Genomic DNA, 24,820 nt, shown 5'->3' with positions numbered 1-24,820 from the left:
GCTCACTCGCGCTTTTAATTCTGGGACTCTTGATTATATTGACAATTGGGACATGACTCATTATGATTTTTTTATGGACTATTATTGTCAGGACGGGACAGCTCAGGATTTGATTCTTCACATGGAAAATATGAATCATATTTATCCAGGCTACAGCAATACTTGAATATACAATTAAAATTGGATAATGTTGAGATAATTGTCTGATGAAATAAACATCTATCTAATCGAATCTAATCATCGGATATACTGGTTACTACTGTATCCCATCTCAAGTGGACTGGGGACTCATTTTTGGATACATTTTGGATCGCAAATGTGACTGACCATTCATCAACTGACATCAATAACAGCCAATTAGCCAGCAACCAAAAGTAGATGGTAAGGAGCCTATCAGGACCATTTCTCAAATGATTGATCCCAGTCAAGTGTGCTCGGGACGGGTCCAGTTGGGCACGTTGGGTAGCATACTTTTTTAGCTTGTCCTCCACTATGCTGCATGCTTAGTGTGCTGTTTTTGTGTTGTTGAGCGAAATGGTGGAAAGTGATCATGTGTCAGAATGTGAGATGCGGTTTGTTGTTCAGCACTGCTCGGGTCAAAGCTCAGGTAAGAAAGCGAGCTAACCTGACCCATTCTCTCATTGTCTTCCGCTAACTACTTTCAGAATGAATGATGACAAACGCAGGACGAATGTACAGAGAGTGAAACAATGTCATGATGATATGCTACCAGTAAACACAACGCACATACCGTGTTGAACAAACTGAATGCCTATTCGTAAAATGCCAATCTTGCCAGTGCCACAATTTCTGCAAGGTGTCCTTGTCCAATTTGCTCACCTGGGTGTGCAAACTAGTCCAACACAATTAAAGTTGTCAGTGTCACCAAGAATGAGGAACAGACACACTGCACAGCATTTAAGTTAGGCTATTTATCAAGATAAAGTAAACCACTTGCCTGGTGAGCAGATTCTTATCCCACAGCATGTTTGGAAAGGATTTGTGAATTGTCTAGAGTCTGGCTATCAATTGTGTAAAAGTGAACACTGTTGAACACATAGAATCACTAGAATGGGAATAGATTATATTTCTATGATTAAAACACGTATTGTTTCTATTTCCTTTAGAGATGGAGCACTCAGGTGGTTTGTACAGCTCTGTGTACGAGCCAAATGGGCATGCCGCCTGGGCAGACGACCAGCAGCATCAGGACAAGGAGACAGCGGACAACCTCAGGAGGAAGATCAAGTACTTCTTCATGAACCCCTGTGAGAAATACAAAGCCCGCGGACGTAAACCATGGAAACTGATGCTCCAGATCATCAAGATCGCCATCATTACCATCCAGGTACTGACCAATGAGCGAACAGTCAACAGAGACGGGGTACTTTTTTGTTGTTTAGTTCTGAACTATTCCGTATCCAAACCTAGAAAGACCCAACATAGAAATAAAGAGAGACAGACACAGCCATTTCCTGATCACGCGAATAAGCAGTGTCATAGTTTTAAACCATCCCAACTATACCAGATGTAGGCCATATCCCAGTACTCATTGACAGTGGTCACCAACTTTTTCATACATAGTGATGGAAGCCACTATATATGGCATTTTGTTGGAATGCATCCTCCGTGTGTCATTAATAACTTTTCTCTTCCCAGTTGGTGTCTTTTGGACTGAGCAATCAGATGGTGGTAACCTTCAAAGAGGAGAACCTCATGACATTCAAGCATCTCTTCCTCAAAGATTACGTGGATAGCCGTGGGGACTCTTATGCTGTGTACAGGCAGGATGAGGTGTATGAACACATCTCTTACATAGTCGATAAGGTAAGGACAGTCAACAGCTGCTATCACATTCTATCAAACATGTGATTGGAAATTAATGATATACAGGGATATCTCCTCTGTATTGCCTTTGGTTTCTTATTGAGGACAGTAGGTCAAACCTGTGAGATGGTAACCTGTTTTTGTTGCCTGGAAATCAAAAGCTAGTTCTGACCATTCCCTCATCATCATGTGAGACTCTGTGTCCCGAGAACTCAAAATACTGTTTACCAGGTGTATTCCCCCTAGTCCCACCACCGAGATAACGATATTGTGCATCCTGGTTTACTCCTTTGTTTTGTCACATTACTGTCAATCATTGGTTGAGTTTTATAGGTAAAGTAGCTTGTATAGTTCTGTCCTCTTAGAGGACTTTGTACTGTACCTAGCTCCTTTCATTTTCGATGGCTTATTGCTGTGTAAAGGTAGTGTTTATGGAGCATGATTCCAATGAAATACCTACCCAATGTCTGTATACTTTTATTTGTGTTTAGCCTCCAACTTCTGTTCTGTCATAGCTTGATAGTTCACCAACATTTTCAAGTTGTATTAGTCGTATGTACAGGATACACATGGTATACACCACACCGTCCAACAAAATGCTTACTTGAGGTTCCTTCTCCAATGCAACAACAATAAGAAATAAAACAATTAGAATATGAACATAAAGTAAATGGCTCAGTAGAATAGAATAAACATTTTAGCATAAGTATAATACAGGAAGGCACAATTTAGAGTCCAGTATTTACACATGTATCAAGGAAGGGGGGATTGGGGGGCAAGTGTTAAAATTGTGCAGTATTCATGTCATCCCTTGTCAATCAAACATAATTTGAGTAAATACAGTATGTGATTGCTTACTTTTTAATGTTACAGTTGTCATTCTTTTATGTCCTAATTGTAGTATTCCCGTCTGCGAAATATCACCGTTGGTAACCATGCCTATGAGAAGAAGGGGGACACCTATTCCCCTCTGTCTCTGTGCCAAGAGTTCTACAGGAATGGAAGCATTTCACCAGCCAATGAGACCTTTGATATAGACGCACAGATTGAAACTGGTAAGCTAATGGTCGCTGTATGCTATATGTCATTTGCAGTTTAGCTTTCAGTGGTGTGTAAGAGTTGCCTGACGACTCAAACTGAATTCTTCCACTGCTCTATTGTTCGCTACATACGTCAGTCTGAGATTGCCATTATTGAAGTTGTTTGTGGTGACATCAAAATGAGCGGTGTTGTACAAAGTAATCAGCAATTGGATCATCTCTAACCAATCAGAGTATCAAAGCCAATGACACATTTTAAAAACGTTGCTTTACACACGTGTGTTCTGGGACCAATCAGACGGTCTAGAATGGATTTCCATTCTTGAAATCGTTGGAGAGGCATTCCAATCCAGACTCAATGCGGAGAAGAAACTAATGGCCATGGGTGTATCGTTTGGCCAGAGCAAGGAGTTTGAGTAGCCAGGCAAGTCTAAGATGTTCGACATGCTTTAATCACTTTATCAGAATGGTCTGAACAGAATGTTATGATTTGGACTGAGGAGGTTTTGAATAGGAATCTTTTTAAATTCAGATTTTTTTGTTGTTGCTGAAATGTTTTTAAAAGTCAACTTTTGGTTATTTACCCCACAACAGAATGCCTTGAGATTGTTCCAGTATTCCCCATGGGAAGCACAACCGAGGATGATCTGTTGAATTTCGTTGTGCATTTCAAAAGGTATCAGGCCATGATATTAAACTTAGAATTTTTCAATGCATAATCATAAGTAATAGAACTGTATACTTTTAACAAAAACATAGTTTTTTTGTTGTTGCTTATAGTACATGGGTGTGGGGTGACAGCTCTTTAAACAAACACATTACATAATATTCATAACTGAGACCCTCATGTTTTTGTCCTAAATGTAGGTTGTTGTACTTGTCAGTGGTTACGATACTGTATTTATCTTTGACTTGCAGATTGTTAAATGTGAAGATCAAGTTCACTCTGAAGGCCATAAACCTACAAACAGTTAGAAACAGAGAGCTGCCAAACTGCTATGACTTTGATGTCACGGTATGTTATCTGACTCCAGGCTGTTTCTCTACCTCACCTCACTTATTGGCTAGGCAGATTATAGACCTATTCCCAATATGCCGGAATGTTCTCTGTATTTGGAAATTTGTTCCCATTTTTATCCATTCGAGTTCCACCATTTTCTTCAAAGTTGGTAGTTAATTGTTTGAAACTTGAGGAAAGTATTAGGTGTGACTGGAATGCTAGCTAGGACTTGGCCAGTTAAACATTAACTCTCATCCTTCCGTATTTAAAAGCAGTGTATCTTTCTCTGGTTAATAGATCACCTTCAACAACCAAGCCCACAGTGGCAGAATAAAGGTCGACCTGGACAATGACGTTGACATAAATGAATGTAGAGACTGGAAAGTAACCGGGGCCTGTATGTTCAGTGTATAATCATTAGCCTTTACTTTTTCCTTTTAGAGCTATCTGTATTTGAAATGGTGTGTTTTATAAATCAAAGTTCTAGTTTAGTTTTCTCTCCCCAGCTCCCAAGAACATATATTACCCACTGCTGTTTGACTGTCTCATCATTGTAACCTGCATCACCTCTCTGGCCCTCTGCACACGCTCTGTGCTCAACGGGATACGGCTACAGTTTGTAAGTCTACTACTCTGCCCTACAAAGGCAAAGTGCAGTAACTACGAATTTGGTTTAAAAAACACTTTAATCTGTTGTTATGGCCAGGTATACTATCTGATTAATGTGGGATTTCGTTTCCTGACACAAGAACAAGCCAGTCGATCAGAATATGTCATGAAGTACCAGAAATTGCTGTCTGTCTAATTACGTAGGCACTGCACTTTTGCAGGGCAGTATTGTCAACAGTGAATAGTGAGTGAGGTGAGTGGTTTTTGTGTGTTATGGCTTGTTTCTGTAAAGCTGTCTGTATCCGCCTAATTTTTCCAGGAGTACACAGACTTCTGCCTAGTCCGTCAGGGGAAGAAGGTTCCATGGTCCGATAGGCTGGAGTTTCTGAACGGCTGGTATATCCTCATCATCGCCAGTGATACACTCACAATCATCGGTTCCATTCTTAAAATAGAAATCCAGACAAAGGTGTGTGTGACATTTTATTTGCATTAGCCTTCACACATTACACAAATATTATTAGTCTAATTGGTATGTTTTTCTCTTAGATTCTCACCAGTTATGATGTCTGCAGCATCTTTCTCGGAACAGGCACAATGCTTGTTTGGATCGGAGTCATACGCTACATGGGATACTTCAAGAAGTACAATGTAGGACACTCGTGTTGAATTCAACACTTGATGCTTCACACAAGACATATTATCTGTTTTTTTAAAGTGGAATACTGGGTGAGTTCCATAGGAATTCTGTTGATCTGTGGATTGTGATTGGTTATTCCTAGATTCTCATCCTGACCCTGAGAGCAGCTTTCCCAAATGTGGTTCGGTTCATCGGTTGTGCCGGAATCATTTACCTGGGGTACTGTTTCTGTGGCTGGATCGTGCTCGGGCCCTACCATGAGAAGGTAGGAGATCAAACGAGGATTGAACCCACAACCTGTTGGGAGTGTTATCACTCAACCACACAAGTGCCAGGGGTTTTTAACAGCAAAAGGAGGCTTTAACTGGATTTCTTTTTTTTTAAATGTGTTTTAACTTTGTCTGTTTTGTTCTGTTAGTTCCGGACCCTGAACACAGTATCAGAGTGCCTGTTCTCACTGATCAACGGAGATGACATGTATCCCACCTTCAAGTACATGAAGCAGAAGAGTTACCTGGTGTGGCTGTTCAGCAGAGTCTACCTCTACACCTTCGTCTCGCTCTTCATCTACATGATTCTCAGCCTCTTCATCACCCTTATCACTGATACCTATGACACCATCAAGGTTAAGATTCATTATAGGCAGTGTACAGCCGGCAGATATTGAATAGTTCTGGATAGTGATTTGCTAACCATATGTCTAAACTAAACCCTTACCATAACAGATTTCCATGCCTAATATTTAGATCTGATGGTCGAATATGCACTTCTGTTATTATAACACTTCACTTGCTTTTGGTTACAACACTATTCCTAGTAAAAACATTTCCTCACCAGAACAATCCTATCGTTTGTCTTGCAGCAACAGCAGCAGGAAGGGAGCCCAGTGTCGGAGCTGCATTGTTTCATGTCTGAGTGTAAAGATCTGCCCACCTCAGGACGCTACCGGGTGGAGGGGGAGTCTGGCTCCTTCACCTGCTGCTTCCCCAGGTGAGGACAAACTTAGTGGCATTTTGTATTTATTAGGGATCCTCATTAGTTGCTACCAAGGCAGCAGCTACTCGTCCTAGGGTCCAAGCACATTAAGGCACTTACATTACATATAAAACACTACATCAAATAACATTATTACACAACTACATATCTAATATACAGAATGTATAATACTACCATACTACAATATTACAATGTACATGAGTAGAGTGCGTGTGCTAGCGCTTGTATGCGTGTTTGTCTCTTCACAGTCCCTGCTGTTCCATAAGGTATATTTCATCTTTTTTTATTTTTTATCTACTGATTGCATCAGTTACCTGATGTGGAATAGAGTTCCATGTAGTCATGGCTCTATGTAGTACTGTGTGCCTCCCATAGTCTGTTCTGGACTTTGGTGTGCTATTAGTTGAAACCGATAGCTCTGTGCATTCAGCTTGACAACACTTCTTACAAAAACAAGTAGTGATGAAGTCGATCTCGCCACTTTGAGCCATGAGAGATTGATATGCATATCATTGTTAGCTCCCCGTGTACTTTTAAGGGCCAGCCATGCTGCCCTGTTCTGAGCCAATTGTAAGTCCCTCTTTGTGGCACCTAACCACACGACTGACCAGTAACATAACTAGGGCCAGGCCTCCCAAGGTTGCCAGGTGCACAGTGTTTCCTCTGACACATTGGTGCGGCTGGCTTCCGGGTTGGATGCGCGCTGTGTTAAGAAGCAGTGCGGCTTGGTTGGGTGTATCGGAGGACGCATGACCTTCAACCTTCGTCTCTCCCGAGCCCGTACGGGAGTTGTAGCGATGAGACAAGATAGTAGCTACTAAAAACAATTGGATACCACGAAATTGGGGTGAAAAAGGGCAAATAAATTAATAATTTAAACATAACTAGGTCATGTAGAACCTGCTAGTGTTCTTAAGGCAGAACAGTGCTTTATTATGGACAGACTTCTCCCCATTTTAGCTGTTTTATTTTAACTAGGCAAGTCAGTTAAGAATTCATTCTTATTTACAATGATTGCCTGCCCCGGCCAAACACAGATGACGCTGGGCCAATTGTGTGCCACCCTATGGGACTCCCAATCATGGCTGGAAGTGATTGACTGGATTCGAACCAGCGACTGTAGTGATGCTTCTTGCACTGAGATGCAGTGCCTTAGACCGCTGCACCACTCGGGAGTTGTATCAATATATTTTGACCATGACAGTTTACAATCCAGTGTTACTCCAAACAGTTTAGTCACCTCAACTTGCTCAATTCCAATAATTATTCATTACAAGATTTAGTTGAGGTTTAGGGTTTAATGAATGATTTGTCCCAAATACAATGCTTTGTTTTTTTAAATATTTAGGACTAACTTATTCCTTTCCACCCATTCTGAAACTAACTGCAGCTCTTTAAGTGTTGCTGACGTGTATATTGTTGAGTCATCCGCATACATAGGCACACTAGCCAGTGGAATGAACACAGTGGAATGTCATTAGTAAGATTGAAAAAAATTATGGGTCTAGACAGCTGCCCTGGGGAATTCCTTATTCTACCTGGATTATGTTGGAGAGGCTTCCATTACACCCTCTGTTTTCTGTTAAGACAGGTAACTCTATCTACAATATAGCAAGGGGTGTAAAGCCATACGTTCTTTCAGCAGCAGACAATGGTCGACAATGTCAAAAGCCGCACTGAAATCTAACAAAACGGCCCCCACAATCATTTTAATGAATTTCTCTCAGCCAATCATTTGTGTAAGTGCTTTGCTTGTTGAATGTCCTTCCCTATACGTGTGCTGAAAGTATTTTTTTACTGTAAAATAGCATTGTATCTGGTCCAATTTTTTTTAACAGGCTCAGAGGTTACCTCTAAAATATTATGTTCTGAGTCTTGAATTCTGGACCACAGCAGAACCAGGGTTGGGGGTCAATTACATTTAAATTCCAGAAGTAAACTCAATTTCCAAATCAGTTTACTTGAAATATAATTGACCTCACCCTTAAAGAAACCAGTGATTGAACACAGGTTATGTGAAGTGACATGTTATTTCAGTCCAAAGATTAACAAATGTAACTTTCAACTAACCTGTCATTGTTTTGTTTTCCCCCCAGATGCAAGGACTCACGAGAAAGGCTGAGCTCTGAATCAATAGACTCTGAGCCATAGTGGACCTTTTATCGGTCTGAGGTTAGTAAGAAACCTTACACACAACCATGACCAGCACTTTACTGTACAGTTTAGCCCAGCAAAACATTGTCCTGTTCTTCTAGACCTGTTTTAATCTTATTCACCAGTTAACTTGATGCAGTAGCAATTGAGCCTGGGGTTGAGGTTAGACCTGCTATGAATTGTCACTGTGTAAGATGCCTGTTAATGTACTACAGTTGATGACCACAATGATATGTACTGATGAATGTTGATTATTTGAATGTACTGTAAATATCAAAACATGGGATGGCAACATTAATAAAATGAATAGCACAACAAAGTTGCTATTCCCTAAATGTACATTTCCCTAAGCCCAGTAGATTGCAACATTTTAGTTGGATTCCTAAAGGGCAGTTGGCATCTAATCACGAGCAAGGGTTGAATTGGAGTGGACACGGAAATGCAAATAATTCTTTGTTAAAATGAGGCTTTATTTCCTCAAGGTGGGCATACACCAGAAGTAGAAAACGGACCTGTACAATTTATTTTACTAATTTCTTAACTTCCATCAACATAAGCTTAGAAAATAAAAATGCAATTAAAACAAGTTTAACTATGAAAAATCAGTTAAATTGTCAGTTTATTGCACTGTCTGGGTCATTCACACACTGAGAAAGGCTGAAAGGAGCCCAGTCAACATAACAAACAAAAGTAACATCTCGGCCAGTATAATAAGTCTGTACATTAGGACTCCATGATTTAGTGTGGTGGGGTAGATCCATTTTCAGTTAGGGCTTTGGTAGAGGAATGCATTTGTGTGCTGGTTTCTGGGCTGAGAGAAGCTGAGGAGAGGTAGAAGTAGACAAAAGCTGGTCAGTCCGAGATGGGCTGGTTAGGGTCGAAGCTTAGGGGTGGTGGTGGGACCCGCTGCTCGTCCATCCGGTTAGCCTGGGAGCGCAGGATAAGGCTAAAGAAGTCCTCAGCTGGGACAGTAGGACCTCTAGTGGAGGGAGGGGGTTCTTCACAACGCTGGTCATTCAGTCTTGAACCCTACACAAGCACATTGGGATAGACCGGATTGTGATCTCAAATCAGTCTTTTTCAATAACTTTGGTACATAAGTTACCATTCATCTTTATAATAGGTGTTAATTCATTATGTAAGCAAATACAGGCTTATACTAACTTTGTCAGAGAACCAACTAAAATAGGCTGTCTTGATTACCTGGCACTTGACTAGCATGTCAAAGAAGACGTCGTCATCCTGAGGCTGGTCAGCACTGGTCATCAGGCGACTGAGCATGGGGTGGAGCCTGATGGGCTGATCGGAGGTGCTGAGACGTAGACCGGGGAGGCTGCTGCCCACGCTGGCTCTCTGCTCGTCCAGTCGACTGCCCTGGGAGCTGTCCCGCAGATCCAGGCAATGCCCAGGCTCCGGGTTGGCCTCGCATGCGGAAGTAGCTACAAGAGGTGGAAGAGGAAAGGGAGGTGAGGATAGAATGAGTGGAAGGAAGAAGTAGTTGCAGTTTATCCTGAAATCCACTTCTCCAAAGCAACCTTTTTCCCAAACCTGTTTTATTTATCATAACCACAAATCTAACAAGGAGTAAAATAACCAGTGCATGAGCTCCTATCCCCGAATAAGGGATAGGCATTGGATGACACTTAGGTCACCAAGTGCAACATTGGTGGGGGTGGCATGCAGAGGGGGGCCGGGGTAACTCACATTTCCTCATGGCTACGGGCGGGGTAGTACAGGGAGAGAAGGGATCGGAGAGACGGCTCTCGCCGTCCAATAAGGAGCACCTTTGGTCGTCCATTCTGCTGCCCTGGAAACGACTGAGGAGGTCGAAGAAGCCATCGTCACCCAGAGTGTCAGAACATCCGATCTACAGGAGAAAAGATCAACAAAACACCCATTAAAACAACCAGAAAAGACTGTCACGACAAACATCAGAAAGACTATTACTAAGGCGAGCATGTAACAGACTGGATACACCACATTATGGATTTACTGTAAAACCACAGTAGGCTGTTGAAGCCATAGGAATAGAATTTAGAATAATAGCCAAACCAATTCCATTATTTCTATGTAAAGACATATCCCCAAGGTTAAAGCTACCTTGACTCCTGACTTATGCGTGTCCATCTCTCGGGCCGTGGGCTTGTTGCTGGTGTCCTGGAGGACCCCACCTCTGGTAGGAGAGCTGTGTTTCTTGTGTTTCTTCCCTCTGAACCGGTTGATGAAGAACAGTTTGGAGGAGGCCTTGGCCATGCTGGATTTAGGGTTAGAAGGCCTGAATACATCTTCGTCCCAGTTCTGTGGTAATGGCAGACAGTACATGAAACAACACAGAGGGCAAGGGGGGATAGGTGGTGTCTTGGCAGTTTAGTTGAGATGTCACTGCTGCTATATAACCAATCAATAAAAACATTTACATAAATCAATACAATTGTAACATGATTGATGAGACATTTCTGCTCCTAAGCCTATGTGAGTGTTAATATGCATGTACTGTACATATTTTTGTACACACTTCTACAGTTGTTTTCTCAGGGCCCAGTCCTATATGCTCCAAGTCCTCCATACTGTTACTCCTTCCTTCTGACTTCACACCTGAAACAAACATCAGAGGTGGGTATTTCTCCAATATGGATCAACATGCATTCGTGTCGCTTGCCAGGCTTGCACCAACTGACTCCGAACTACAGATTTGTAAGGTTCAGAATAATGAGTATAAATGGAATAATGGTTATTTCAAATAATAATAAAATGCCATCTACAGTTGGAATCAAACTCACGATCGATGTTGCAAGCGCCATGCTCTACCAATTTTATTTAAACTAAACTCAATAAATATAGTTTATAATAATGTTACAGGTAGGTAGGCCTGTAGGGACTTACCTGGTAAGGTATCCTGCTTCCTGTGGTTCTCAGTCAGAACAGAGCTGTTGTTGGTGTTGAGGCTTGAGCTTGGGTTCTGACCCAGACCCAGCACTAACCTCAGGTCTGCCATATTCATCCTGGCTGTTGCCTCACCATTTTTGTCTCCAGTCTGGACCAGATACAGGATGAGAAGAGGGAGAACTAGCTACATAAGAACATAACTTAAACATAGCAAGGGAATAATGTGCCCATATAGAGAGTTGAGGTTTTGTTGTCATCGCCCCTCCCCTCAGTTATTTTATCCATAGGGAATTCGCAGAGTTGTGACTTATTGGATAATAATGAGCAGGTTATTTCCATGTAGTTCCTCCGATGTGCAGCAGAAAGAGATGTGACTAGGTAACAGGTACTGATAACATGCATTAGATTGGGAGGAGTACACAGTTGACCAGTAGCAGTAAATAGACACCTCTTTAGATATCTCCAGATGCTTCTCAGCAAAGTGAATGGCCTTCTGATGATTCCCCAAGGCTGTGTGGGCATTTCCTAAACTCCAGCACGCTCTGCCCTCCCCAACCCTGCACAAACAGAAAGAGGAGCCCCAATGAATTTAGAGAACACTTCACTACTGTGATCACATTGAGCATGTTCAACAAAGCATGTGTGTCCAGGGTAAAGATGATAAACTGTGTGTGTGTGTGTATGTATGTACACTACATGATCAAAAGTGGCGGCGAGTTTTACCCCACTCCAGCCGACATTTAGTATTGTGCATGGTGATCTTAGGCTTGTGTGCGGCTGCTCGGCCATGGAAACCCCTTTCATGAAGCTCCAGACGAACAGTTCTTGTGCTGACGTTGCTTCCAGAGGTAGTTTGGAACTCGGTAGTGAGTGTTGCAACCGAGAACAGACGATTTTTACGCTCTTCAGCACTCAGCAGGCCCGTTCTGTGAACTTGTGTGGACTACCACTTCACGGCTGAGCCGTTGTTGCTCCTAGATGTTTCCACTTCACAATAACAGCACTTACAGTTGACCGGGGCAGCTCTAGCTGACTTGTTAGAAAGGTGGCACCCTATGACGGTGCCATGTTGAAAGTCACTGAGCTCTTCAGTAAGGCTATTCTACTGCCAATGTCTATGGAGATTGCATGGCTATGGCAATTTAAATAAACCTGTCAGCAACGGGCGTGGCTGAAATAGCCGAATCCCCTAATTTGAAGGGGTGTCCACATACTTTTGTATATATAGTGTACCTGTCCTTGAGCTCCTGTGCGATGATAAGGTGTTTGAGGTGGTAGTCGATGGCTCTCTGGTAGTCCTGCTGCAGTGTGTAGGTGTTCCCCAGGCTATAACAGGCCTGAGCCTCCACAGCCTTATCCTTCAGCACCATGGCCAGCTGCAGAGTCTTCCTGGGTAGAGGGGGAGTGCAGAGGCACAAACAGGTCAAGGGTCAGAGGGTGAGTAAGAAGCGGTCACCACCAAACACTAGTCTTGCTTGTTCCTAATTTATAGGCAGCTGTGGGCAGAGACTGCCAAAAACACTATTTCGTTATCATTTTCACCTCACTAAAACTCCTTCTCTTCTCATTGCTTGCCCTCACTCATGTTTATTTATTAAGTTTATCAAGTTAATTTGGACAGGGACAATGTACAACAAAAACAAACATCTCAGAAGTAAGAAGTGATGCGTTCCACCAGAGTTAGCGAACATCTGTCAAACAAGTGTGGACCAACTAGAGAGCACTAGACAGGCGTGTCTGAAAAAGCACTGGGCCGCTGATGGTTGGTCTAAGGAAGTGAGTTTAGTAATCTACTACTCACTTGTAATGTTCAGCCGCCACTTCAAACTCGTCTAGGAAGATGTATGCGTTGCCTAGGTTATAGTAGGCCCTCCTCTCAGCCGCCCTGTCCCCAAACTCCTTAGCGATGAGGAGACGCTACAACAATAAGTTAAAGAAACAGATTGGTCATTGGTTACAGGTTCTCAATCCCTCTACATAATAACGGAGAGATCATGCAATACAACATTATCTACACAGGGATGTCAATCCCTTCGTCACAAATGGCCCCCTATTGTCTATAGTGTAAATAGGGCGCCATTTGGGACGCATACTGTTATAATCTATTACCTTGACTGTTTATGGATGCAAGTCAGGTTCTATGATGCCACTAAGTTAGGGTATGTACCTGTCCATGGGCCACCACAGCTCGCTGGAAGTTTCCGAGCAAATAGTGTGTGTTACCTAGGTTACCATAGGTCCGCCCCTGTGCTGCCCGATCCCCCAAGTCCTTCACAATGGAAAGGTTGAATCTATGGTAAACAGAAATACACAAAAAAATATATAAAAAGGTAACACATTTACAAAAGTCTATTTATTCAGACTGCCATTTAATGTAAAATCTCTGACTTATTTTTCAGCAGACGCAATCATAGATACGTTTTTAATTGTAACACACTAACAAAACATTTTGTCTATTGACACATTTTAAATGGGCAGATTCCATTTTAGAAACCAAATTATTAACTCACTCGTAATACTCTGTGGCTTTGTTCAGAGCGACCTTGGCCTCCTCAGGGATTTCTCCTGGCTCTGCTCCAGTCCAGCAGATGCTTTTCCCCTTAGCATGGTAAACGTTGCCAAAATTATACAGCGCTCGGGCCTGCCCAACCTACATGCACACACAGGCACCACCAGACAGGAACAGACCAATATAACCAACGTTGTAATTATACACTTAAGATACATTACCCAGCACACAAACACAGGGGTCGGGCGTCAAACTATTCTAGACATCAGCACATAACTATTCCTCAGTTATTCTAGTTCCCCAACTATTCAGCTGTGAGAGACCAAGCTGCCTGTTATGGCCACCACCAGTGGTCACCAGCCCTAGTCCCGGAGAGTCCTGGGGAATTCACGCTTTCGTTTCAGTCTAGCACTAAATCCCAGTTAACCATGTTTTGGTTGAATGTTTGAATCAGATGTCTTAGTGTTGGGCTGGATCCACGATCAGCACACCTTTCAGCTTTCCAGGACCAGGGTTGATGACCACTACGCATTACAATCACAGTATATTACTTGTACTCACCTTATCATACATCCCCCTGGTAATGTCATAGTGTCTTTGGCAACAGACCACTGCTTCCTCAAACCTTCCCAAAACCTTCAAAGTGTTCCCAAGGTTACCACTGGCTTTTGCTTCTCCAAGTTCATCTCCAATGGTTCTGGAGAGAAATCACATCCCCACACAGAATCTTAGACATGTCAACGATTTACAGTGCCATGTCACTTCCCCAGCTCTCATTTCTTCAGACATTCACCTTTAAGAGCTTAACAAACCTCGGCTTGGACCAGTTTTCAAGAGCAGCATAGCTCCTCCACTTGCCTAGTCTTATGACGTCTTCACTTGAATAAAGGCAGTGGCTTAGGGCAGACCTTAGGTTCCAAGGGTCATGGCGGTGCTGTGTACCTGATTATAGTGAGGTCATAGCGGTGCTATGTACCTGGTCAGAGTGAGATCATGGCGGTAGTGTGCACCTGGTCAGAGTGAGGTTGTCGCTGTTTTGTGATGTCATGGCGGTGCTGTGTACCTGGTCAGTGTGAGGTCCTGCTAAGTGTGTGTACCTGGTGGAGTTGAGGTCGTGGCGGTGCTGTGTACCTGGTGAGGTTGAGGTCGTGGCGGTGCTGTGTACCTGGTGAGGTTGAGGTCGTGGCGGTGCTGTGTACCTGGTGAGGTTGAGGTCGTGGCGGTGCTGTGTACCTGGTGAGGTTGAGGTCGTGGCGGTGCTGTGTACCTGGTGAGGTTGAGGTCGTGGCGGTGCTGTGTACCTGGTGAGGTTGAGGTCGTGGCGGTGCTGTGTACCTGGTGAGGTTGAGGTCGTGGCGGTGCTGTGTACTTGGTGAGGTTGAGGTCGTGGCGGTGCTGTGTACCTGGTGAGGTCGTGGCGGTGCTGTGTACCTGGTGAGGTCGAGGTCGTGCTGTGTACCTGGTGAGGTCGAGACGGTGCTGTGTACCTGGTGAGTTCGTGGCGGTGCTGTGTACCTGGTGAGGTTGAGGCGGTGCTGTGTACCTGGTGAGGTTAAGGAGGTGCTGTATCCCTGGTGAGGTTGAGGTCGTGGAGATGCTGTGTACCTGGTGAGGTTGAGGTCGTGGCGGTGCTGTATACCTGGTGAGGTCGAGACGGTGCTGTGTACCTGGTGAGGTTGAGGTCGTGGAGATGCTGTGTACCTGGTGAGGTTGAGGTCGTGGAGATGCTGTGTACCTGGTGAGGTTGAGGTCGTGGAGATGCTGTGTACCTGGTGAGGTTGAGGTCGTGAAGATGCTGTGTACCTGGTGAGGTTGAGGTCGTGGCGGTGCTGTATCCCTGGTGAGGTTGAGGTCGTGGAGATGCTGTGTACCTGGTGAGGTTGAGGTCGTGGCAGTGCTGTGTACCTGGTGAGGTCGAGGCGGTGCTGTGTACCTGGTGAGGTCGAGGCGGTGCTGTGTACCTGGTGAGGTCGAGGCGGTGCTGTGTACCTGGTGAGGTCGAGGCGGTGCTGTGTACCTGGTGAGGTCGAGGCGGTGCTGTGTACCTGGTGAGGTCGAGGCGGTGCTGTGTACCTGGTGAGGTCGAGGCGGTGCTGTGTACCTGGTGAGGTCGAGGCGGTGCTGTGTACCTGGTGAGGTCGAGGCGGTGCTGTGTACCTGGTGAGGTCGAGGCGGTGCTGTGTACCTGGTGAGGTCGAGGCGGTGCTGTGTACCTGGTGAGGTCGAGGCGGTGCTGTGTACCTGGTGAGGTCGAGGCGGTGCTGTGTACCTGGTGAGGTCGAGACGGTGCTGTGTACCTGGTGAGGTCGAGACGGTGCTGTGTACCTGGTGAGGTCGTGGCGGTGCGGTGTACCTGGTGAGGTCGAGGCGGTGCTGTGTACCTGGTGAGGTCGAGGCGGTGCTGTGTACCTGGTGAGGTTGAGGTCGTGGCGGTGCTGTGTACCTGGTGAGGTTGAGGTCGTGGCGGTGCTGTGTACATGGTGAGGTCGTGGCGGTGCTGTGTACCTGGTGAGGTCGTGGCGGTGCTGTGTACCTGGTGAGGTTGAGGTCGTGGCGGTGGTATTCTAGAGCCTTGCTGTACTCCTGCAGGTGGAAGTAGGCGTTGCCCAGCTGGCTGTAGATGGCGCTGAGGATCTGGAGGTCCTCTGTGCCAACCTGGATTGCCGACTCAAAGAAGGATACCCCGGCACGGTAATTCCCCACCTTACACTGCCTCTCCCCCTCCAGGGCCAACTCCAGACAAGACGTCTCCATCCTAGAACGAGAAGAAGAACACTTTATAGCCCATAGTCTGTGTGTGTGTGCGTGATCAGGCTATCTAGGAACATAAACTAATATCAAAGGAAATTCAGGATAAAACAACATTAAAAGCCAACAACAACAACCACCACTTGACAACAAATTTACACATACGATAAGATAGAAAAAAGCAAAAGGATCAGTTATGGTCAGATTACTGCCCCATTCAGGTCTGTTTGCACACATGACAACTGCTATCATTGTCAAGCCAAAGTTGGCATATGATAGCACAAACAGACTGGCACTCAAGCTGGCACAATTACTGTGTATGGATGAAGACCATCATGAAAATAAAATAACCGCCTTAGCCGTAAATAAAACAACAGCTGACTGAAGATGGGACTGCCGGGAATTTATGCAATTGATTCAGTTTCGGCCATAACATGGACTCTTAAAAATGTTTCTAAACATAGTCTATCGGTAAATAGCCCACCCATTTTTACCTACCTCATCCCCATACTGTTTTTATTTATTTACTTTTCTGCTCTTTTGCACACCAATATCTCTACCTGTACATGACCTTCTGATCATTTATCACTCCAGTGTTAATCTGCAAAATTGTAATTATTCGCCTACCTCCTCATGCCTTTTGCACACAATGTATATAGACTCCCTTTTTTTCTACTGTGTTATTGACTTGTTTATTGTTTACTCCATGTGTAACTCTGTTGTTGTCTGTTCACACTGCTATGCTTTATCTTGGCCAGGTCGCAGTTGCAAATGAGAACTTGTTCTCAACTAGCCTACCTGGTTAAATAAAGGTGAAATAAAAAATAAACCCCGAGGTCCAACATCGTGATACTTTCGGGGACTCCTGCGAAGCAGACTTGGCAGACTCGACCAGGGTTTGGGAAGTCAATGAGAAGTTAAAAATGATTCCCTAGTTGTTCATTTTCTCGATTTCTAAAGGCACGACCTACATTCCAGGCCATGTCTTAAGTAGCTAAACATGTTATTACTCCAACTTTATGAAACTGACACGTTTTTTTTTCTTTTAGCCAAAGACAACTTTACCGAAGAAGTGACTTTCGTTTGATTGCATGTACATGCGCAGTTCGTCGTGACACAACCGTTAGACCCAATGACGTGTTTCTGCGCGCAAGTTTAGCTAGCCAACGTCGCCATGACATCGCCTAAAGCTATGATCCGGGACTTCCGTTGGAGAAGCAGTTTCTAAAATTCTTCATACTAAATCATCTTTGTTTTGTTGCGCCTTGCAGAAACAAGCAATTGGGTCTTCGGTTGCCAAGGCAACGCACCCCACAATGCTGCAGCACACAAATATAATCAATAGAAAGGGCTTGGAACCTCTAACCCTGGCAATTTGACTGGTAAACCCATGGGTACACTCGTAATGACTGTCTGGTATTGTGATGCAATAATTTCCATGTTAATGTAGAATGTTCATTCAAATTATGTTACTGATGTGGCTCATGCAATGGAATATATTGTTTGTAATGTCAGTTGAGTTGAATCAACGAATCATAGCACATATTTTACACATTTTACAGCAGTCCACCCAACATCATGCCATCATTGACATGACTGGGGATGCCTGTTCTATATATTCAATTTCTATGGCAGCACATGCAGTTTGTAGCAGATGAGAGGAGAAAATGTGTAGTCACATTTTTTTTGTATAATAATAATAATAATAAAATTTAATTTTTTGGCTAATCAAATAGTTATTACGGTGAAGTGGTCATTTGGCTGTCCAATTACTGTCATCCAAAATTCCATGACCATCAACAGCCCTACACCAGACCAATGACATGGACTGTAGAAATACCTTGTCATGTTGGTATACAGAACCAAACTTCTCTCCACCAATGCAGTTCGGCTCCACAGCACACCCATATGCGTTTGTGGTTAGGATCTGCATCTATACTGTAGAACTCCACAGTCCACACCCTGCCACCACTGGCTTCTAAAACAGCTGTGGTTGGTTACTCCTCCAGGAGGTTCTGTTGCTTTCTTAAAAGGAAAGGCTTCAGGCTTCCTTTCATGCCACTACAGATAGAGACAGAAAAACAATAACAAGTGATTCCATATGCTCTCTCCAGGATAGCAATGTCGTTCACCAGACTCTTGGGCTATTAGCCTGGGGACGAGATTATCTACCAGGAGAATATAGTGCTGAGGTGGTGGAAACTATGGGATTATTATGACATCACATCATTATAACCTACATCATGGCTTAGTCCAAGCATGACTCCCACCTCCATATGGCACAGCATATTACATACAGTATGCTGTATGCATGGGGTCTGGAGTGGTAAGAACATTGTCAACTCAATCCAATACCTGAAATACAATAACCACCTGCTCTATTCATACCAATCAAACACTTCCCAGCATCTGATTCAAACTTCATTGAACATTAGCTGACTGAAATATAGCACTTCATGAACAGCAACAAACCAATGTCCATCTCAAGACAAATCGTTACAGTGTTTAGAGTTATATTAGAATATAATGCCTAAGTTTTGGGCCAGTCAAGAGCAGTCTTCAATAGACCTCAGTGCTGTACCTGTAAACAACATACAGTACTGTACCTGTAAACAACATACAGTACTGTACCTGTAAACAACATACAGTACTGTACCTGTAAACAACATACAGTACTGTACCTGTTGCCTCTTTTCATCCTCACCCACTCTCGAACCCTTGACAGGATGGACATCTCAAGCTTCTCGATCACTCTGTCACTGGCTATGATCGAGACCTGCTCCTTCAGGGTGAGACAACTCAGCTGCTGTTGTTTCACGTGCTGACACATACCGAGGACGGTGACCTGTTAGCCAGCCCAGACAAAAAAACTCCTCTCCCTAGTAAGACTCTCCACCAAACACAGTCTCTAAAACAGTCTCTCTGACCTGCCGTAACAGCACAACTTTGGGCTACAACTGCCTTCTGTCCAGAGATTCCTGACCCCTCCCAGTTGGATGTCCAGACTGTCAAATCTTTTGTTGACAGTTCAGTCAGGGCTTCAGTCTCTGGGTAACGTTAGGTTTTCACGTACAAGAATGGGTTCAGGAGTTGTAGTGACTGCAGTAAGCTGGGCTAAGCCGACGGCTGCATTTCTGGTTCAGCCTCCCTCCTCATCTGGGCCACCGGCTGGTGTGTGTCACATCTCATTAGCCAGCATGTTCAGAGGTAATTACAGGGGCTACTAAGTGGCTCCGGGGACGACTAATGCACTCTGTCAAACTCACTCCTTTTTACTGGTGTCACAATAAAGCAGTTAGCCATAATACTGGACACTTATTGAAAGATGTTATTGTCTTGAAACAGATCTTAATAAAAAGAGACGAGATGCAGTGAACCCGTACATGAGTCAGTGAGGTCGGACTCTTTAGCCGCGTTCACATTGGCACTTTGAAGTGACTCAAATCCTATTTATTTGCGTATCCAATTCAAATCTGTTATTTTTCCTGCATTCTGCCAGTTTGAAAATAACATGTGGTAGCTAATTAGCTTGTTAATTGTTTACAAACAAATGAGTGAATGTGCTCGAAAGCAAAACAGCTAGCTAGGACTCATTTTGAAAGTTGGATTATCTTATTCTTTAAGGCTTTAAAATTATTCTTACCCTATGATTGTGAACATCAAAGCAACTGAGAAATGTCCATAGCAGGCATTGTCACCTTAGCTTGCCACATAACTTCTGAATGATAGGAAGCACCATCAATCAGTCTACACCACTGCGCACACTGCGTCGTTACTATGACAACTAGCGTAGACTTGCCAGCAAACGACTGCTGTCTGAACACACATAAATCCGATTTGGTCATTTGTAACTTGCTGTTTGGACAGTCATTAATCCAGAAAATATTTGAAAAACAAAACTGATTTGAGTATTATGGCCTGCAGTGTCAACAAGGCTTAAGTCACAGATATCATGAAGTCAGATACTACAGCAGCATATTGAACAGGGTAAAAACTCCATTCCCCACAATGCAGTTGTAGCCCTCTCCTTATCCTTCAATCAGGTAAATAAAGCCAATCTGTAGAAATCCACTTGTGTGTATTTAGTGCATTAACGCATTAATGACTGTCCTGGCCCAAGGTGCCCTTGGCTTGGGTGTATGCTATGGTCAACCACTATGTCCACAAATTAGCTTTCACAAGGACAGATTGGCATCAAAGCTCCACAACCCCAACTGACCAGGCACTGGTTAGGTCAAGCCTCTGAGTTAGACTATATTGAATTAAGCTTTCAGTCAAGGACATGGCGATGACATGAGATTATTGGTCTGTTGACCTGGATCTTTACTCCCATGAAATGAGGCTGGCTATTTTTACAAGCAAAAGAGACGTTGCTATGCAATCTATATGATATGGGAGTTTAAACATAGGATTGAATCCAATCCAGGGAATTCTATGGCTTTCTACCAAAAACCTCAAAGGCTGTTTGTCAACACATGTCAACGTATTCGACTGTCAGTGTAAGTGATGTTCTCAGACTAGGCCTATGTTCCAGGAAAACCGGTCTGTGAAATGACAATTGTATACATTTTGAAATATTCTTCAGTTCAGAAACACGCTCCAAAATGGAGAGTTCCCACCAATGTGTGGTTGGGTTCACACAGTGTGCGCTGTGGAGGAGAGAAGCCAAACTGTATAGACATTTGAAAGCAAGTCAATCACTTGAGGATTCTCATTAATGTTTCATTCTGCTATTAAATATTGACAGGAATGAGACACTGCTTACAACCCAGGCCTCTTTTGCCTACTCCAACAGGCCTCTCAGCTCCATATCACTGGCCTCCCACTGGGGGGTAGGTTTACTGAGACTGAGAACACCCCTGTCATTGTCACCACAGGGAACACAGACTGAACACTGAATTAACCAAAATGCACTGAACAAATAAACACAATACATCTTTGATAATACGCCAGATGTGATTTTTTAGTATACTCCTTCCCTACTGCCCTGGGAAAATACTTTTTTCTTGAATTAGACTATGGTATAATTTGTTATAATATTCCTGCTTGCAGATCCCTTTAATTGATAAGCACTCAGCAGCAAGTCTTCAACATTCCAAAAAGGGCAGCATAGTTACATGCCCAAAATGAGAGGAGAGAACACACACATACCTGTGGCGGACATGAAGAGCTTGCTGCTTGTCCTGCGAACTTAGCAGAGAAACACTGGTGTCCATTTGGGTGCATAGCAAGCAGAGAAGTCCTTATGTGATCCACATTAAAACCAGGTGGGGAAAAAGAGAGCTGTAGAGCATGGTGGGGGGATCCCAACCAACCATCTGGGAGAAATAAAATTCAGTTGCTTAAATAAATCTAATCCAGATGTAAACAAATTCAAAAGGAAGTCATGAAGCCACTGCTGTGTGAGTGCCAGAGGGCAAGAGACACCGTGATACAAATACCCCACACAAACACTCTACAAGGGAACAAAGACCTCGCACAGGTAAAGTAAGCTCCCCCTCTCTCATTTCACTTGTTCCACTCTCCATCTCTCAATCACCCTCGATCTACCCATCTCTGTTCCATTAGAGGGAAACTGGAGATGCTGTGTGAGGGAAAGGCCTTATTCTCCATGTGCAGCACCATAGCAACACTGACCCACTGACACAAGTACAGTAGCCAGAAGCTGCATCAGCTGGACATATCAATGGTGAAGGTCATTTCCATGTAAAAGGATGTGAATGTGAAGTTCATAGGAGCATATCAAATGGTGTCAAATGAAAGATAAGAGTCTATATTTTGGGGAAATTAAGGCACAGATATGTTTTCAACCATTTTCTATCCTAAAAATGTGGAAAAAGCAAAGGCTTTGATTTCTGATCACACAGTTAGAACAGGGGTCTTAAAAAACATCTACTAGAAGTCTTAAACAATGACATGCTGGTGGGTGGTAACATTAAAATAAAACCCAGCCCTGAAACGAAATGTAGGCTGAAAATAATTTATAATAGGAAAAGACACCACATTCACACTGATTTGCAAAAGTGGGCAGTTCGGATTTGTCACTTCAAGCCCAAAATTATTCCGAAATGATTGACAAACTTGATAAAGATGAGCAATTCAACATATATTCCACATCGGTTCAACGCAATTTCCAGTTTGTGCCCAGTGGGCAATGACTGTATAAAATAAATCATTCTATATTGTATGCTCAAAAAACTTGGGAAATTATATTATTTTATACTAATATTTGCTCAGAGAAAGAGATTGTTTAAAAAGTATGTTTTTTCTCTCTCAAAAAGTTAGTGTTCAAAAATATTAACACCCCTAAAAAAAGTGAATAAATAAAGTAGTCAAAAGTTTAGTATTTGGTTCCATATTCCTTGCACAAAATTACTATATTAAGTTTGTGACTCTCAGATTATTTTGTGCCCAATAGAAATGAATGGTAAATAATGTATTGCCATTTTGTAGTCGCTTGTATGATAAGAATATAATGTTTCTAAACATCTCTACATTAAATGTGGGTTCTACTATGAATACAGATAATCCTGAATTAATCGTGAATAATGATGATTGAGAAAGTTACAGAGGGTCAAAGATCACACCCCAAGACATGCTAATGTCTCACCATTACCAATAACATGGGAGGTTAACATGCCTTGGGGGTATGATCCTTGACCCTCTGTAAAGCATGTTACACACAGAGAATCTCACTGCCGTAAGTACTTATCACAGTGGGAGGCTGTTCTTTCTCTTGCTAGAACAAAAGCGGTACTTGCTGCGTGCTGACCCTGGTAGTGATGATTCTTCTTGTAGAATTGCGATGATTGTCACTGGCCAACAACTTGACTATGAGCCAATCAGAATGCACAAACCCCTATCTGGGGGAGCAAACAAAACATTTTGGAAACAAATAGGGCATTCATCCATGGATGAGCCAGTCACACTTCATATGCAATGTAGGCTATGGGATTGTCTTAGCTAGCTAAGTGTACAAACGCAATGCACACAACACTAAACACTTCCTCCAAGCTAGTGACCCACTGTAGCTAGTATTGGACATTTTAATTAAATCACAATGGATTAGCTAGTTTCCATGACACAGCTGCCAAATCAGTGCAGTGTCCTTAGCTTGTATGTTTTGCTAGCTAGCGAATATACTAAACGTGAAACATAAGACGTCTATGATTGGTAGAGATTTGGTCCGGTCAACCAAATTTGTCCGTTTGTGGAGGAGCTCATTAGAATAATAGCAAAGGGAAAAATCTGTCGTTCTATCCCTAAACAAGGCAGTTAACTGTTCCCTGGGCACCGAAGACGTGGATGTCGATTAAGGCAGCCCCACGCACCTCTCTTAATCAGAGGGGTTGGGTTAAATGCGGAAGACACAAATGATAGTCCCACTAAACGCAAACCAGATGGGATTGTGTATCGCTGCAGAATGCTGTGGTAGCCGTGCTGGTTAAGTGTGCCTTGAATTCTAAATAAATCACTGACAGTGTCACCAGCAAATCACCCCAACACCATAACACCTACTCCATGCTTTACGGTGGGAAAAACACATGCGGAGACCATGGAATCAAAATCTCAAATTTGGACTCCAGACCAAAGCACAAATTTCCACTGGTCTAATGTCCATTGCTCATGTTTCTTGGCCCAAGCAAGTCCCTTATTTTTTATTGGTGTCCTTTAGTAGTGGTTTCTTTGCAGCAATTCGACCACGAAGGCCTTATTCACGCAGTCTCCCCTGAACAGTTGATGTTGAAATGTCTTTGTTACTTGAACTCTGTAAAGAATTTATTTGGTCTGCAATTTCTGAGGCTAGTAACTCTAATGAACTTATCCTCTGCAGGAGAGGTAACATACATTTCCTAAGATTGAACATGTATAATCTTAGTAAATTCCCATATTCTAGGAAGGTAACACTATTTATGAGAATGTATGAACTGCTTTTGTTTTGTGAAGTTACATATTTATTGCATTTGTTACCTATAGAACTGGAAAGTAAATCCAATAAAAATATGTTAAAAGAGTTCAAGTTTCAAATATCAAGCCAACTACACCTATAGGCATATTCAGTTGAAGTCGGAAGTTTACATTCACCTTAACCAAATACATTTAAACTCAGTTTTTCACAATTCCTAACATTTAATCCTAGTAAAAATTCCCTGTCCTAGGTCAGCTAGGATCACCACTTTATTTTAAGTTGAAATGTCAGAATAATAGTAGAGAGAATTATTTATTTCAGCTTTTATTTCTTTCATCACATTCCCAGTGGGTCAGAAGTTTACATACACTCAATTAGTATTTAGTACTACCAACATAGAAAGGGATCTAACTCCTCTAGCTCCACAATGAAATAGGGTGCAGGCCAGGTTAGCAGGCTGTTAGCCAGCCTGCCAGCTTAGTGGAGTCTGCCACTAGCACAG

At 43.1% G+C, this 24,820-nt stretch overlaps 2 protein-coding genes across 13 annotated transcripts; one reads left to right on the top strand and one right to left on the bottom strand.

Annotated features, from left to right (window-relative positions):
• Nucleotides 1-72: 72 nt before the first annotated feature.
• Nucleotides 73-8,871, top strand: mcoln3b (mucolipin TRP cation channel 3b). Of its 2 annotated transcripts, none has more exons than XM_035786651.2 (14): nt 73-381; nt 1,128-1,348; nt 1,660-1,827; nt 2,729-2,882; nt 3,462-3,543; nt 3,786-3,882; nt 4,165-4,264; nt 4,374-4,486; nt 4,796-4,945; nt 5,026-5,127; nt 5,259-5,381; nt 5,535-5,741; nt 5,979-6,106; nt 8,209-8,871. In XM_035786651.2, exons 2-14 carry the CDS (start codon nt 1,130-1,132, stop codon nt 8,261-8,263), a joined length of 1,698 nt encoding a protein of 565 aa, XP_035642544.1. In that variant the 5' UTR covers nt 73-381; nt 1,128-1,129; the 3' UTR covers nt 8,264-8,871. The 2 variants fall into 2 exon arrangements, with proteins under 2 accessions (XP_035642544.1, XP_035642534.1); XM_035786641.1 differs by lacking the exon at nt 73-381 and adding an exon at nt 390-607.
• LOC118393672 (G-protein-signaling modulator 2-like) lies at nt 8,868-23,728 on the bottom strand. Of its 11 annotated transcripts, none has more exons than XM_052462010.1 (15): nt 23,118-23,728; nt 21,561-21,727; nt 16,195-16,416; nt 14,223-14,358; nt 13,663-13,802; nt 13,320-13,443; nt 12,954-13,069; nt 12,386-12,541; nt 11,601-11,709; nt 11,150-11,300; nt 10,782-10,861; nt 10,367-10,564; nt 9,971-10,133; nt 9,470-9,705; nt 8,868-9,295 (listed from the first exon to the last, which is right to left on the bottom strand). In XM_052462010.1, the coding sequence occupies exons 2-15, from the start codon at nt 21,623-21,625 to the stop codon at nt 9,119-9,121; spliced, it is 2,073 nt and encodes a 690-aa protein (XP_052317970.1). In that variant the 5' UTR covers nt 21,626-21,727; nt 23,118-23,728; the 3' UTR covers nt 8,868-9,118. The 11 variants fall into 11 exon arrangements, with proteins under 11 accessions (XP_052317970.1, XP_052317974.1, XP_052317982.1 ...); XM_052462014.1 differs by having other exon boundaries at nt 23,182-23,728; XM_052462022.1 differs by having other exon boundaries at nt 21,561-21,599; nt 23,118-23,727.
• Between the last annotated feature and the right edge of the window lie 1,092 nt (nt 23,729-24,820).

Source organism: Oncorhynchus keta, chromosome 1 (assembly GCF_023373465.1).
Source record: "Oncorhynchus keta strain PuntledgeMale-10-30-2019 chromosome 1, Oket_V2, whole genome shotgun sequence".
Classification (NCBI taxonomy): domain Eukaryota; kingdom Metazoa; phylum Chordata; class Actinopteri; order Salmoniformes; family Salmonidae; genus Oncorhynchus; species Oncorhynchus keta.
This window is presented reverse-complemented; position numbering and strand designations above follow the sequence as displayed.